At 37.4% G+C, this 13,333-nt stretch overlaps 1 protein-coding gene across 2 annotated transcripts in view; it reads left to right on the plus strand.

Moving 5' to 3' along the window:
• The first annotated feature begins 1,778 nt into the window (after positions 1-1,778).
• Positions 1,779-13,333, plus strand: part of LOC139980178 (alpha-2,8-sialyltransferase 8F-like) — a 21,612-nt gene continuing 10,057 nt past the window's right edge. Inside the window, exons 1-3 of one of the 2 annotated variants that reach the window (XM_071991649.1) lie at positions 1,779-2,532; positions 7,277-7,416; positions 8,176-8,329. In XM_071991649.1, the coding sequence (XP_071847750.1) occupies positions 2,518-2,532; positions 7,277-7,416; positions 8,176-8,329 (309 nt within the window). In that variant the 5' untranslated portion in view covers positions 1,779-2,517. The remainder of the gene's footprint in view (positions 2,533-7,276; positions 7,417-8,175; positions 8,330-13,333) is intronic. The other variant, XM_071991642.1, reaches the window with a different exon arrangement.

Consider the following 13,333-nt stretch of genomic DNA (forward strand, 5'->3'; position numbering starts at 1 on the left):
AATCGGATTAATTCGACTTTCCGAAGCTTCTGCTAATCCAGCAGCACTCATTAAGACTTCATTGCCATACCGACACTCTCTCATATGAAAAAAAAAAAAAATATGTTGGCTGGTTCACGTTTGTATTTGGCCAATCACTCACTAATTTAATTTTTCAATCTCACTCGAGCTCCAGCCTTTACCTAAAAGTAGCATAATTGTCTTATTATTATTTATATTCTTATTATTTGTTTGTTCAATACAGGTGGCAAAAGCCTACAGTGGAATGACGAGCTTCCGTACTGGTTTCGAACCTCCGTCATACAATCAGTGTCCATGACCTAGTTGGTTATAGGGTGTCCGCATATAAAACGGCAGGCCCGAGTTCGAATCCCGGTGCATATATATATATATATATATATATATATATATATCTCATATATATCTCCCTGCAGGTGTGTTGTCCGCCCAAAAATTAACACCATGAACAACCAATAAGTTCCTCCTAATACTGCAAGCACTCCACGGGTACTACAATATACTACGTATTTGCAGGCACATACAGTTCTAGTTTGCCTTGGTCGTTTATTTCCATTTCATTTAACAGTGTCTGTTAAAAGTATTCTCTTTCGAGACTCGGTCTTAGGATTGACATGATTTCGATCGAGTTGGTTAGCATCATGATTTAGATCTAGAGCAAGGCAAAACTTAGTCATAATGTGTGTGGGTATGTGTGTGTGTGTGTAATTATACATGAATAATTAACACGGCTATAATTATATGATGCTGTTGTATATTTGCCTATAAAGTATGGAACGCAAAAAGGGCAAAATCAAACAACAACAACGTTTATTACATTGATGACTATATAAATTCAAATGACGACGACGTGATTTGATGTAATGATGTTATACTAATGTGCAATAATTACATGAATGTATACAGTAGAAATCGGTAGAAAATAGTACGTGTGCCCTGCTTGGATGATGTATGGACTTGTCGAAAACACTCACTGCCTAGCTTTTGTCAAGGTCTGTACTATGAAACGTGTTGAACATTTTCGCCGAACACCGTAGTCATATAAATACAGTAAATACCCATTCCTTTGCCCACACTTGCAATCATTAAACTGGTATTTGAAATAAGTTATTTTTACGACAGTTAAGTTTTAATTACAGTCGTGGACAGAAATCGGATGCTATGCTGATCATATTGTATACGCACTTAAAACTATGCCGATAGTATGAACAGAAGAACAGTGTCTATAAAGTTAAACTGGTTTAGAGGTTTCTCAAGGTTTTCCAAGGCATGCCGCGATGCCTGGAGTTAACTTCAAGTTACAGGGCTTATCTGTTATTTTAATTTGAGATCTACCTATGCATGCTTGAAGCAATCCCGCGTTTCGTGGGAACGGCCTATAGTATGAACAGCCTAGTGCACCTTTCTTTTTCATAAAGCTATTTTCCCGTATCTATTCGTTGAACTGCCCAGAGAACACACGCAGCAACGCTTTCGGTTGTTACTAGGGTCTTGCACATTACTCCCAAGCTATCCTATGTTTTCCTTACATTTTGGAAGATTTGCTTCGGAAAAGCGAACGGAAGCCAATCAGGTTTCAGGTTTGCCAATTGGTCCCACTTCCCCAAAAATGTTTTTTTTTCAAGCCCTGCCTCCCGCAGTGAACATCATTTGACCTTAGATCGGTTCGTACACTGCGAGACGGTCGCTAGTTGCTGTGACTGAAGAAACATGATCTCATATGACCCGACATTTCGTCATAATTATATGTTTGTAGCAGCCAGATCCTCGCGCATGTAAAAAAACAGTGGGAAAGCACATTCGTGGTAGGCATGTACAGTTGCACGCTAGAAAAAGTGTATTGCAAACGACTTGGCCAAGACTGTTATTACATTTGCTTGCGTTAGAAATCGTTTATATATATATATGTATATATATAGGTAATGTACATATACTTGTGTATATGATGTGCTTGCTTTGTTCTGTTTCACCGTTTAGTTATGTAAGTAAACACCTGTACTGCGAATGGGAACCAGTGCATCCTTACTATACGTAACTTCATTATCATTGACATAACGCGTTCGCGGTTAACCTACTTGACATGTTATTAATTCGGCTGAGGGTTTGCAACTAAACTCAACCGTACATCGCGACTGTTTTCTATAGAAAAAGCTGGGATTTCTATTTATACCGTGTTGCCATAGACACTTTCTCTTTCCCATCTTTTGTCATCCAGACTTTTTAGTCTCTTCTCTTTCTTACTCTGAAAATAAACGAACTGTGTACATTGTAATTTTTTTTTGATCGCACGGAACTCACTAACAGAGATTCCAGTTGGAGGTTTCGTCCTGACATTGGATATCATATTTTCGAGCGAGATAGATTGTGTAACAACAAAATGGTTTCTGTGGTGCTGGAATCGAGAAATTTGTTGCTGATCTTATTTGCGAGTTACACTACATTGGTTTTAATGTTAATGATAGGACACATTCACTACGGTATTCCCTATGCGTATAACAAATGGGAAACAGATACGTAAGTTGTATAGGCTTTTTCTGTACATTATTTTCTTATTAAAATAGCTTACGTAAAATATAGTTTCATTAACATTATATAACTATACGCTTAAATCCCTTTGAAAGTTTGTTAGATATTATGTGATTTTACCTGTATCGAACAATACTAGTAATGTTTTGGTGACGTACTTGCCTTGCTCTAGAGATTAAACAATGCTAGCCAACTCGAAATCATTTGTGATTCCTAAAGCCGGATATCGAAAGAGATACTTTCACTTTGAACAGACTTTATGTTAATGCAATGGAGGTAAACGACAAAGGCAAATGAATATATATAAATGAAAATCGTAATGAGTTGGAAAATCAAGAACAGTGAAAAACTTTCAGCCTCCACAGGGATTCGAACCACGGGCCTTCCGCTCTGTACGCGGACACCCTAACCACAATAACTACATGAAATAATGAAACTTATAAATATTAGAAAGTTTTATGTTTATGCGTTGTCATTCCATGTGTTTTTTATTCCTTCCTTGTTAAGTCTTAGAGATAGACATGCCAAATGGAAAAGGGGAAAAAACAGGAAATATTGATAGGCGTAGTCCACTGAATTGAAGCAAAACGGAAATGCTGTTACAAGCCTACGTATAGCTTCCTAGTAAAATTATACTGATATCGTATGACGTTAGTATATAGGCGATCTCTTCTTTACATATATAAGTATGTTGCAATATCTTGCAAGAGAAGAACAAACAAAAAAGAGTTAAAAAAGTACTAGTTTTCATGAAATTGGGGTTGCGACATGGATCATTTTTTTTTGCCGATCATGCACGTTAATAGGTTAAATACATTCAAGTTTAAAGAATGACGCATATTGCACAAATTAACTTTATATATTAAATTATATCCCATCAAATGGTAAGCACTATCATTCGGATCTTGTTAGGTTTTAGTACATATATACTTTAGAGTTGTTGGTTGAAATGTTATTTCATAAACTCACAAGACGATTGTTTCCATGAAGTGTATATATATATATATATATATAGATATTTATATATATATATATATATATATATATATATATATATATATATATATACATATACATACATATACATACATATATATATATATATATATATATATATATATATATATATATATATATAATATATATATATGTGTGTGTGTGTGTTGGATTTTCAGGAATTTGAGAAGGTTGTCCGAAGGGCTACCAGTTTCAAAGATTTTCAAAGATATGTTATTTGGTAAATTGAAAATGAACACAAATAGTACAAAACAAACATTATGGTGCGCAATCTGGTTGTCAGAGTTTTGGCTAGCCATTGAGATCTCGTCAAAATTACACTGTTCGGCCTAAGATAGTCTAGGCTGGCTATTGCCCAAGTTCCGCTAGCCTAGCCTATATTTCTGAAAATGTGTTCTGTTGCAAACAATACACGAATTACGTTCATGTCATTCAAAATACACTTTCACATAACTACACAAGTTTTTGGCGCCATTCACGTAACTGAGTTACAATATCCGTAAGTTTCCCACCCTGTGTCGGGTTATATACTACGAACAGTCACAGCCAATCACAGTTGCGAAATCTTTAGTGTATTGATTAACGTTACTGGACAGTATTCAATGATCAGACCACTGTGTGGAAAGGTTTATCGTTCAACTGCATTGCGTTGTTTATACAAGTATTATATGGGTTTCACGGTTTTGCATGTGACATTGACTGACTTGTCTGTAATATTGCTCTCTAGAACTTACTATAGGCCTACAATAAATAATTATCATGAAATTTTTAGGTCTAACTCATGTTCACACAATGCATGTGTTTCGTGATATATCCGAATTACCTGTAACGACGCTACACGTGCGTCGCATACAAACAGCATTGTTTATGATAAACAATATAAATCCTACCGACTAGAATGATAATTCATCGTTCAAGTAGGTAGGATTTAGATTGTTTACTTCTGTTACAGCTCACGTGCGTACGTCCAGCAATGTAATTTCACTCCATCGAGTTTAATAAATCTGGCGGAACTATCACACAGTAAATACGCGCTTACGCGCGTACCACTGATCTGTACACTAGTGTACAGATCAGTACATGGCGCGTACCATGTATGGAGGGTCATGTGATGTGTTCCAGGGTGGTACTAATATATTACTCTCCCCATTATGCATAATGATTTCACCCAACTAGTACGTAAATGTGTATGCGTGCTTAGAGCAGCAGACGACACCCGTTACCTAACAATAACCGTGCCTGTAGACTAACGTGATAGCTATATTCCCGTCGAGCAGCATAAGGCTCTGTTCCATGGAGAATTCCGTGGTTGCACTGAACTAAACAATTTCTTTAATTGTGCACGAGTCTATAAGACAGTCTATAAATACAGTAGCTGTGCCTCAACTTCAAGCAATCAACAATAGGCCTATTCAACCAGAATCATTTCAACACGAAAATGTACGTTAGGCTAGTTATTGTAGAGATGTCTGCATTAACTCCTTAGTTCCCAATTGTGATCATATCATTGTCCCTGGGGGAAAAATATTTACACATTGTAATTACTTAAAATTTGGTCATTTTTGTCAATAGGGACCCAAGTATTGACAGATAGGTTTTGAAATGAGGTTTTAATTTTTTTATTTTTTATAATTGAACTAATTAGATATGTCAATATGCAAATGAGGTCATGATACATACACTGTACTTTCCTTTGCCCATTTGAAATTATTTTGATGAAATCTGCTGGACTTTTGATAGTTTGATGAGTTCAAGACATGTTATTTTATAAGTAAAATATAATTTGATGTTTGAATGTGAGGAATATGACTGATTTTTTGACGTTTGTTAAATTTTCATTCGAGAATAAATTATTTATTTTACAGGCTCTCAAATTTAGGGTTTATATCAAAGTTATGGTCTCCATGCAAGGGCTCTTCTGGAGTGATAAGTATAGGCTGTTGTTCTTCCACATCATATTTGGCACCTCAGTTGTTGCTGTAACTGGAGCAAGGGTCTAATAAAAGGCTAATTAGTATGCGCATAATTACAAAATTTGTACAAACAATACACAAGAAAGGGAAACAAATTGCTTTGACTTGAAATTTCTTACTCCAATTAAAAAAAAAAACAGACTTTCATTCCCCTACCCTCAGTCATCTACTACCAGGTTGCCAACCCTTCCCCCCTTATACCCCTCCCCCTCCCTCCAAACTACTTGACCTACATGTATTACACACTTAACATGATCTAAGACACCGTCCAGCTCAACAATCCTTTTCGACAAAAAATCGTTCTTGAAATACAATTCAGACATCGATATTTCCCGCTGCAAGCCCAATGTATCTGTACTTGTTCTGTGTCAGCATGTCTAACGTTAGCATATTAGCACTATTTCGTAGGCCTGAAGTACCGGTACCTTCTTACGCCGTTAGTTCCCATGTCCGTTCCGTCTTGGTGCAAATTTTTCACGAAGTCACTAACACTATTCTCGAACTGCTACAGAGAAATATCAGTTTGGTACCACTCTGGAACACATCAAACAACGAGGTAAATGAATCTGGAGGATTCATGTCAATTGGGTGCGCGCGTACCATGTATGGAGGGTCATGTGATGTGTTCCAGGGTGGTACTATACTGATATTTCTCTGTAGCAGTTCGAGAACAGTGTTCGTGACTTCGTGAAAGATTGGTCGGTTCGGACATGGGAACTAACGGCATAAGAAGGTACTGGTACTTCAGGCCTACGAAATAGTGCTAATATGCTAACGTTCAACCTTATTCTCTTGAATGAAGGCAGGCCTTCTACATAATAGATCTTACTTATTAATACAGCTCTAGGGGCAAGCTTTGTCTCATATGGCCTAACGTTATTACAACACGCTATAAGTGAATGAAATGTGGGGAAATGTTTAGTTCAGTGCAACCACGGAATTCTCCATGGAACAGAGTCCAATGCTGCTCTTCGGGAATATAGCTATCAACGGGTGTCGTCTGCTGCTCTAAGCACGCAAACACATTTACGTACTAGTTGGGTGAAATCATCATGCGTTATAGGGAGAGTAGTATATTAGTACCACCCTGGAACACATCACATGACCCTCCATACATGGTACGCGCGTACGCGCGTATTCACTGTGTGATAGTTTCTCCAGATTCATTTACCTCGTTGACATCAAATGACCATCCATGCATGGTACGTATATATATATATATATATATATATATATATATATATATATATATATATATATATATATATATATATATATATATATATATATATATATATAATATAACGAAAATCCACGTTTACTCCAAAAGAAAATATGATTAGAGAAAACAAGAGAAATAAGGTATGACTCATAATTGACAAATAAGGAGTAATGTTTAAAAAATACATTGGGATTTTCGGTCCCCCTGGGACCTTCGTCAGCAATACTTGGCATTCGACTGCCAAGTATTGCTGACGAAGGTCCCAGGGGGACCGAAAATTCCAATATATTTTCTAAAACTTACTCCTTATTTGTCAATTATGAGTCATATCTTATTTCTCTGGTTTTCTCTAATAATAATAATATATATATATATATATATATATATATATATATATATATTCAGCTCTAGAAAGAGTGATCAATGTGGGTACTTTCAAAAAGGGAATTCTTCCTCTTTGGATTGAAGTGTGTCTTTGTAACTCTTATAGTTCTCTGTATTATGGTTCATTTCTGTTTAGTGTTTCTGTAACTTACTCTGCAGCTATCGCAATGGATATCTATGGATATTTGATGAAAGCGACGGAGAGAAGATATTTCTTTACAACAAAGTTTTAGTGAGTAAACATACATTCAACCACACAAGGATAGATCATTTCAGGTAAATACATCACAGTTAATTTACTGTATAGAATAATCTGAAATCTGGTTCAGTTGAGCAAATAATTTGTTAAGTACCGTAATAATTATTGCCATTGTCTATCCCCTAAAAATTAACGATATCATCAATGTATATGCGTGAATTTGCAGATATTATGGATTTAAAAATAATATGATTCGATAAATGTTTGTTTTTCAATATTTGATCATATCAATCACTGGTTTGTTCTACACATTTTGCTAACAAATAATTATATAATTAATAGAAAAACTATGGACCTTAAATAACCGACAGGTATGTTTTCAGAATGATGTATTGCATGTTATGAACATCAGGGAATAAATTAACTTTTTACGTTACTCAACATTCCCAAAATAAAATTGATTAATCACGTAGACATGACTCCATTTTCTATGCCAAGCTTTACTCTCCGGCCATTATACGACAGCATCCCCAAAATAGACCACGTAGGTTCCATAGAGCTTTCAGTGGTTAACTCTCGTAAAGTAACAGTAGCCAATGTTTTTAAATATAGGTTTTAATATAATAAATACCGTTATATATAGCTGTATATTGTGGACATTACTCTTCTGCTATACATAAAATATATTATACTAAAATTAAATTTCTTAGCTTCATTGTTTTTTTCTGTCATATAAAGTTTTCAGTTATCAAGAACATTATAACTCTACTAAATAGTATTTATGATTATTCAATGTGACTTTGTAAATTATTTGAAATTCTGTTTACCCTCAACAGAAACGATTTTATATCTGAAGTCGGTAGGAATTTTAATACATACATGTCGTTGGATCAACATAACAGTCCTATTGGCACGGAGCTGTCTTTCAATGGAAAACGTAAGGACCATACATTTGAAGTTACCGAAGATATTTTCAAACGTTTACCTCAAGTAAGGTTTGTTTGCCAGAAAAACTCTGTCATTTTATTTCTTCTATTACCGTGCATAGAAACGCTCAAATATTCAGACTAAGAAAACCAATATTCACGGTTACGCTAAATGGATTCTTATTTTTTCATCATTTTGAGTGGTTTCTTATACTTTAAGGGTGGATTTATGCTGAATTCTAGTTTTGATATGTCATTTGTCTATGACAAGGAAGGACAAAGGGAACACTATAGTATATACCGTACTATTGCTACTATAGTCAGGTGTTCACACGTATATATGCTAGATGCTGAATTAGTGTGATATACAGGCGCGTATCCAGGATTTTCAAACCCGGGGGGCGCGAATTACTATTTAAGCGGAGCGCCACCATCGGTTGGCGCGCAGCGTACAAGAAAATTTCATGTTTTGATACCCCCCAGATCACCGGAAACGGCACTTCTCAGGCTTGAAATGACCAACCAGATGTACACTTTTTACCTGAGAACCAAGTATTTCCTAATAGTTTTTTCCCATCCATAACCTTTTTGAAGATTGTCAACCCGGCACACATCATGTTCGACCTGATCGCATCTCCTGTGGGTCTTTGCTTTTGTAGGTGATTCTACGTCGCGGCCCACAATACCCGTCAACCCCACTTTTCAAGGTTTTAAGCCCCGTATTTGTTTAGAATTTGAAAATTCACATTTCTCGTGAATAAACTCACTTGAAAACATACCCATAATGTTGTTAAAATGTCATCTATGGACAACCAATATAGAAAAACTTCCTTCAACCCCTAACAGACCGGTCAAAATTGCACGAGTAGAGGGAAGTGTGATGCAGAATGTTGGTCAGAAATTTTCGAAAATTCAGACACAGTTTATTTATTGGTGCATGTACAAATAATAAAACCTCTTATAACGGCTATTATAAAACTTGGTTGAAGGAAATGAAAAAATAGCAGATATTTCCGAAAACCGAACACTACACACATAGGCGTAGGAGGCGCGGCGGCAGTGGCGGAGCTAGGCGTATTGGTCAGGAGAGGCGAGAATGGTCCGTAGGGGCGCTTTCGACACTATCTAAGCGGAGCGCCACCACTGGTTGGCGCGTAGCGTACAGAAATTTTTTGAGTAAAGATACTCCCTAGATCGCCGGAAATGACCCGTTCCGGGCCTGCAGATAAACGAAGAATAAGGTGTCATCGCCAAATTACACCAACAAAATGTGACAAATGTCAATAAGTAGATGAGAGCGCAATAAAAAAGTCAATAATCTAGAATAAGTAAAAAGTTGTAAAGAGCTGAAAAAGGCGCCAGCAGTCCATTTGAGTCCGTCGGGGGGGGGGCATCCGACCGTATGGACGCACCGCCACTGCGCGGTGGAGGTGCAGCCCCTAATTCGCCATTACTAATGTAAAAGAGAGTTTTGACATAATTGGACCTCCATGTTTTTTATACATCTACATGAGACATGTCGTTGTTTACATTAGCATCCCGCGGTATACTGCGCAATTTTAACGGACCGTACGATACATGATGGCATGCGATGTAATAACCGATGCTTGCTTATATGATACTGACATTAACACGTTGAACGCGTGCGAAGAGCGCGAAAATTTTTGGTTATTTTTTCAGGCAGGTCGGACAGTTTTGAGGCTTTTCATCCTGGAACGCCATTTTCATGCTCACTGATATGATGTGATATCTGCTGTTTGCGTTACAAATTCGAACACGCGCGTAGCGAGGAATTTGCCAAGGGAGGGGCGAAGCCTGTAGGCAAATTATCTAAGCGTAGCGCCACCATATGTTGGCGCGAAGCGTACAAGAAAATTTTGGCCGAAAATGCCTCCCAGATCGCTGGAAATGGCACTACCCAGGACCATTTGTTAGCGCGAAGCGTACAAGCAAATTTTGGCCGAAAATGCCTCCCAGATCGCTGGAAATGACACTTCCCAGGCCTTGTAAGTTGCATCTAAGCACTATCTATTTTGAAATTACTTAGCGATATCATTTAAAAAAATGCTGAATGCGGGCGGTCGCCCCCATCCCAAAATGCGTCATGTTCCCCGACGACACGGTCGAGTTCGAGACCAGCCACAGTTGGTTTCATAGCACAATTCTACACACGCGTTATGATAGACCATATATAGTATATATATAGATCATTAGTGAGAGAGGAAAATGGAAACGTCAAAAAATGGAGTTGTCGGTGTAAGGGGTAGGGTGAGTCACACTTTTACGAAATCATTGATCCGTCACTGGCTACCCTTCAGCGCTGTAATGATGTCACTGTTTCTCTTTCTCTTCCCGGTGTCTTCGCATTTTTCTTTTACTCCCTCATTTTCTCCTTTTTCTCTCTTTCTTCTTTTTCTTTTCCCTTCCTTCCTCTCCTCCTCCTCCTCTTTTTTTCCCTCTTTTTTTCCTTTTTTCTTCTCTTTTTTTTTCTCTCCTCTTTTTCTTACCCGGGGGGCGCGCGCCCCCAACGCCCCCCCCCCCTGGATACGCACCTGATATATAATGATATAGCATGGACTCGACTTAATTAAGGCAAGCACATATTCTTCGATACCGTAACCTGCTACAGCGTTAACAAATCGTGTAGTCATTTTAATTGCTAAGCCCATGATATTTATAGGCTCATTTGTAAACAATTGACAGCAGTAAATAAAAGCAATCTGCACTTGTAGCCGTTGATTCTAACCGGTTTACAATGATAACTAAAATGACCATTGACCTCAAGTCACACTTGGGTAAACTTAACCTACAACTTAGTCTTTTTAGTTGCTAAGCCCATGGTATTTATAGGCTCATTTGCAAACAATTGACAGCAGTAAATAAAAGCAATCTGCACTTGAAGCCGTTGTTTCTAACCGGTTTACAACGATACCTAACATGACCATTGATCTCAAGTCACACTTGGGTAAACTTAACCTGCCCATGGTTGCTGTCGCTAGCCGAAGTCTGAAAGCTATAGATCGTATTATAGGAACTATATCCACGTTCAGCTTAACGCTCCGACAATTTAATAAAGTGTAAAAGTAGGTTGGCCTGACGTTTCGATCCTAGCAGGATCTTCTTCAAAGGCTTAATGACAAGAAACAGTAACAGAAGGGACAAAAACACGCACAAAACACAGACAGGTTAATGAGCATGGTGAACACAAAGAGATAGATGTTAAGGGGATTAGTAGACAAGGGATGGAGAGAAGAAAGAAAGAAACCAACAGGGAAGAGGAGAGGTAGGAGATAAACAATTTAAGAAAGAAAGAAAAAATAGCGATCATATGTCTCACAACGAATTGGCAGTTTATATCTGGCGGTGCAGGGTGACCAGGCTTACCTTTGTATCGTTGACTATATCTGCTAAACAAGGGCGTGTGCGTAATAAAACTGCAATACGTGCAAAACATGAAAAAAACATTTGGTGACTATACCATGATATGTAGAACGTGTCGGGCGCGGACTTGATATTTAAGTTTCAATTAATTTCATTTTCTTGTTTTTACATAGAGATTTAACTAGATTGACACTCAGTTAAAAAAAATGTCAATCTATGAATTATTTATTACACACGGTTCTTGCTGATGGGAAGGTGTCATCTACATGGCGGCTCTGCACGGGAATATAATGTACAATTGAGGACTTGAATTTATAGTCCGACTTTGAGCAGTCTTTATGTATCATAGTATGTCATCAACACTGTTTGTCTTTGCAAAAAATGCAATGACAATATTGTACGAGCCACAACATTTGAGGTCAGCAGAGGTCAAACTCTGAAAAGCCTTTTACATGATATCCAAAGATGGGATTCGTTGATACTTCTCATATACTTGGTGTGCGGATGTATCACATTGAGTACAAGACCCCTATTGTTTGTGATGGAGGTGTGTATTGCCAGCTACAGTAGACTGACCTGTGTTTACCATGCCATAGTGTAATTGTAAATCAACACGGTTCGGGCCATTTATATTTTAACAGCTATTTCTGCATGGTTTTACAAGCAGAAGCCTACTGCAATGAGCCTTCGAAACCTCAATGTGTTTCGCATTCTGTTTATGTTTTCCAGTTTGGTTTTCTGCTACATCTGCAGGTAGGATCTGATTTTATGGTCTGCGTGTCAAACTAAGCATAGTCCGGCCACTTTATTTTCTTCATGAACCTCCGATGTTTGGAAGTGGTAGAGAAATTTCACTGTGGACTGATATAGAACTGTTTTATTTTTGTCTATTCAACATATTACAATTATTTGCTGTGCTCAATTCTATAAACAGGGATTATTAACGGCGTTATTTCTGACAATATGTCAGGCCCCATATATTTACTTATGTTTTTTTTCAGGCATGCAGTGCTCTCAATTTGAGTTCAAATCAAGACCAAGTAATGAATAATTGTATTTTATCCACAATATATTTATACGTCCTATCTACCACGCAATCAAACTCATATAGTGAACTTACACGAGGTCAGTGTTCACGTTGTAATCAGTATGGCCTACTATACATGCAGCCCAACGAAGAGTAAAGTCGCTGCACGTTTATTCAAACGACCGACCATACATATAATTTCGGCCAGCTGTTTAAAGACAATAGTTTACTTTCATAATTAATAAATCCGCCGAAAGCGATGTTTGACGTCTATACATGATTAATATGCCTCTGTCAAACTTTGGTCTTGTCAATAGAGGCTAGGAGAAATTCCAATACTAATTCAAATACTAACGACAATTGGTAATTTTGGTATATGGTACAACGCACTTGTATACTAGGACACCCAGAGCAGAACATTGTATGTTAGCCTACACGGTTATACACACATGTGCATATACCAACCCACACACGTACACACATAACCAACGATAATCAAGAGTAGTCGGTATATTTGACTTGAAATTGTCCAAGGTATCCTATGTATTTTCATATGGCTGGATTATCAAAGAAATGATTGCTACACGTATGTACACAACATTATGTTGCACTTAGGTCTGTCTGAAGAATGAACATTGAGTCGTTATTGTAACTATAGAA

The sequence above is a fragment of the Apostichopus japonicus genome, chromosome 2, assembly GCF_037975245.1.
Source record: "Apostichopus japonicus isolate 1M-3 chromosome 2, ASM3797524v1, whole genome shotgun sequence".
Lineage (NCBI taxonomy): Eukaryota > Metazoa > Echinodermata > Holothuroidea > Aspidochirotida > Stichopodidae > Apostichopus > Apostichopus japonicus.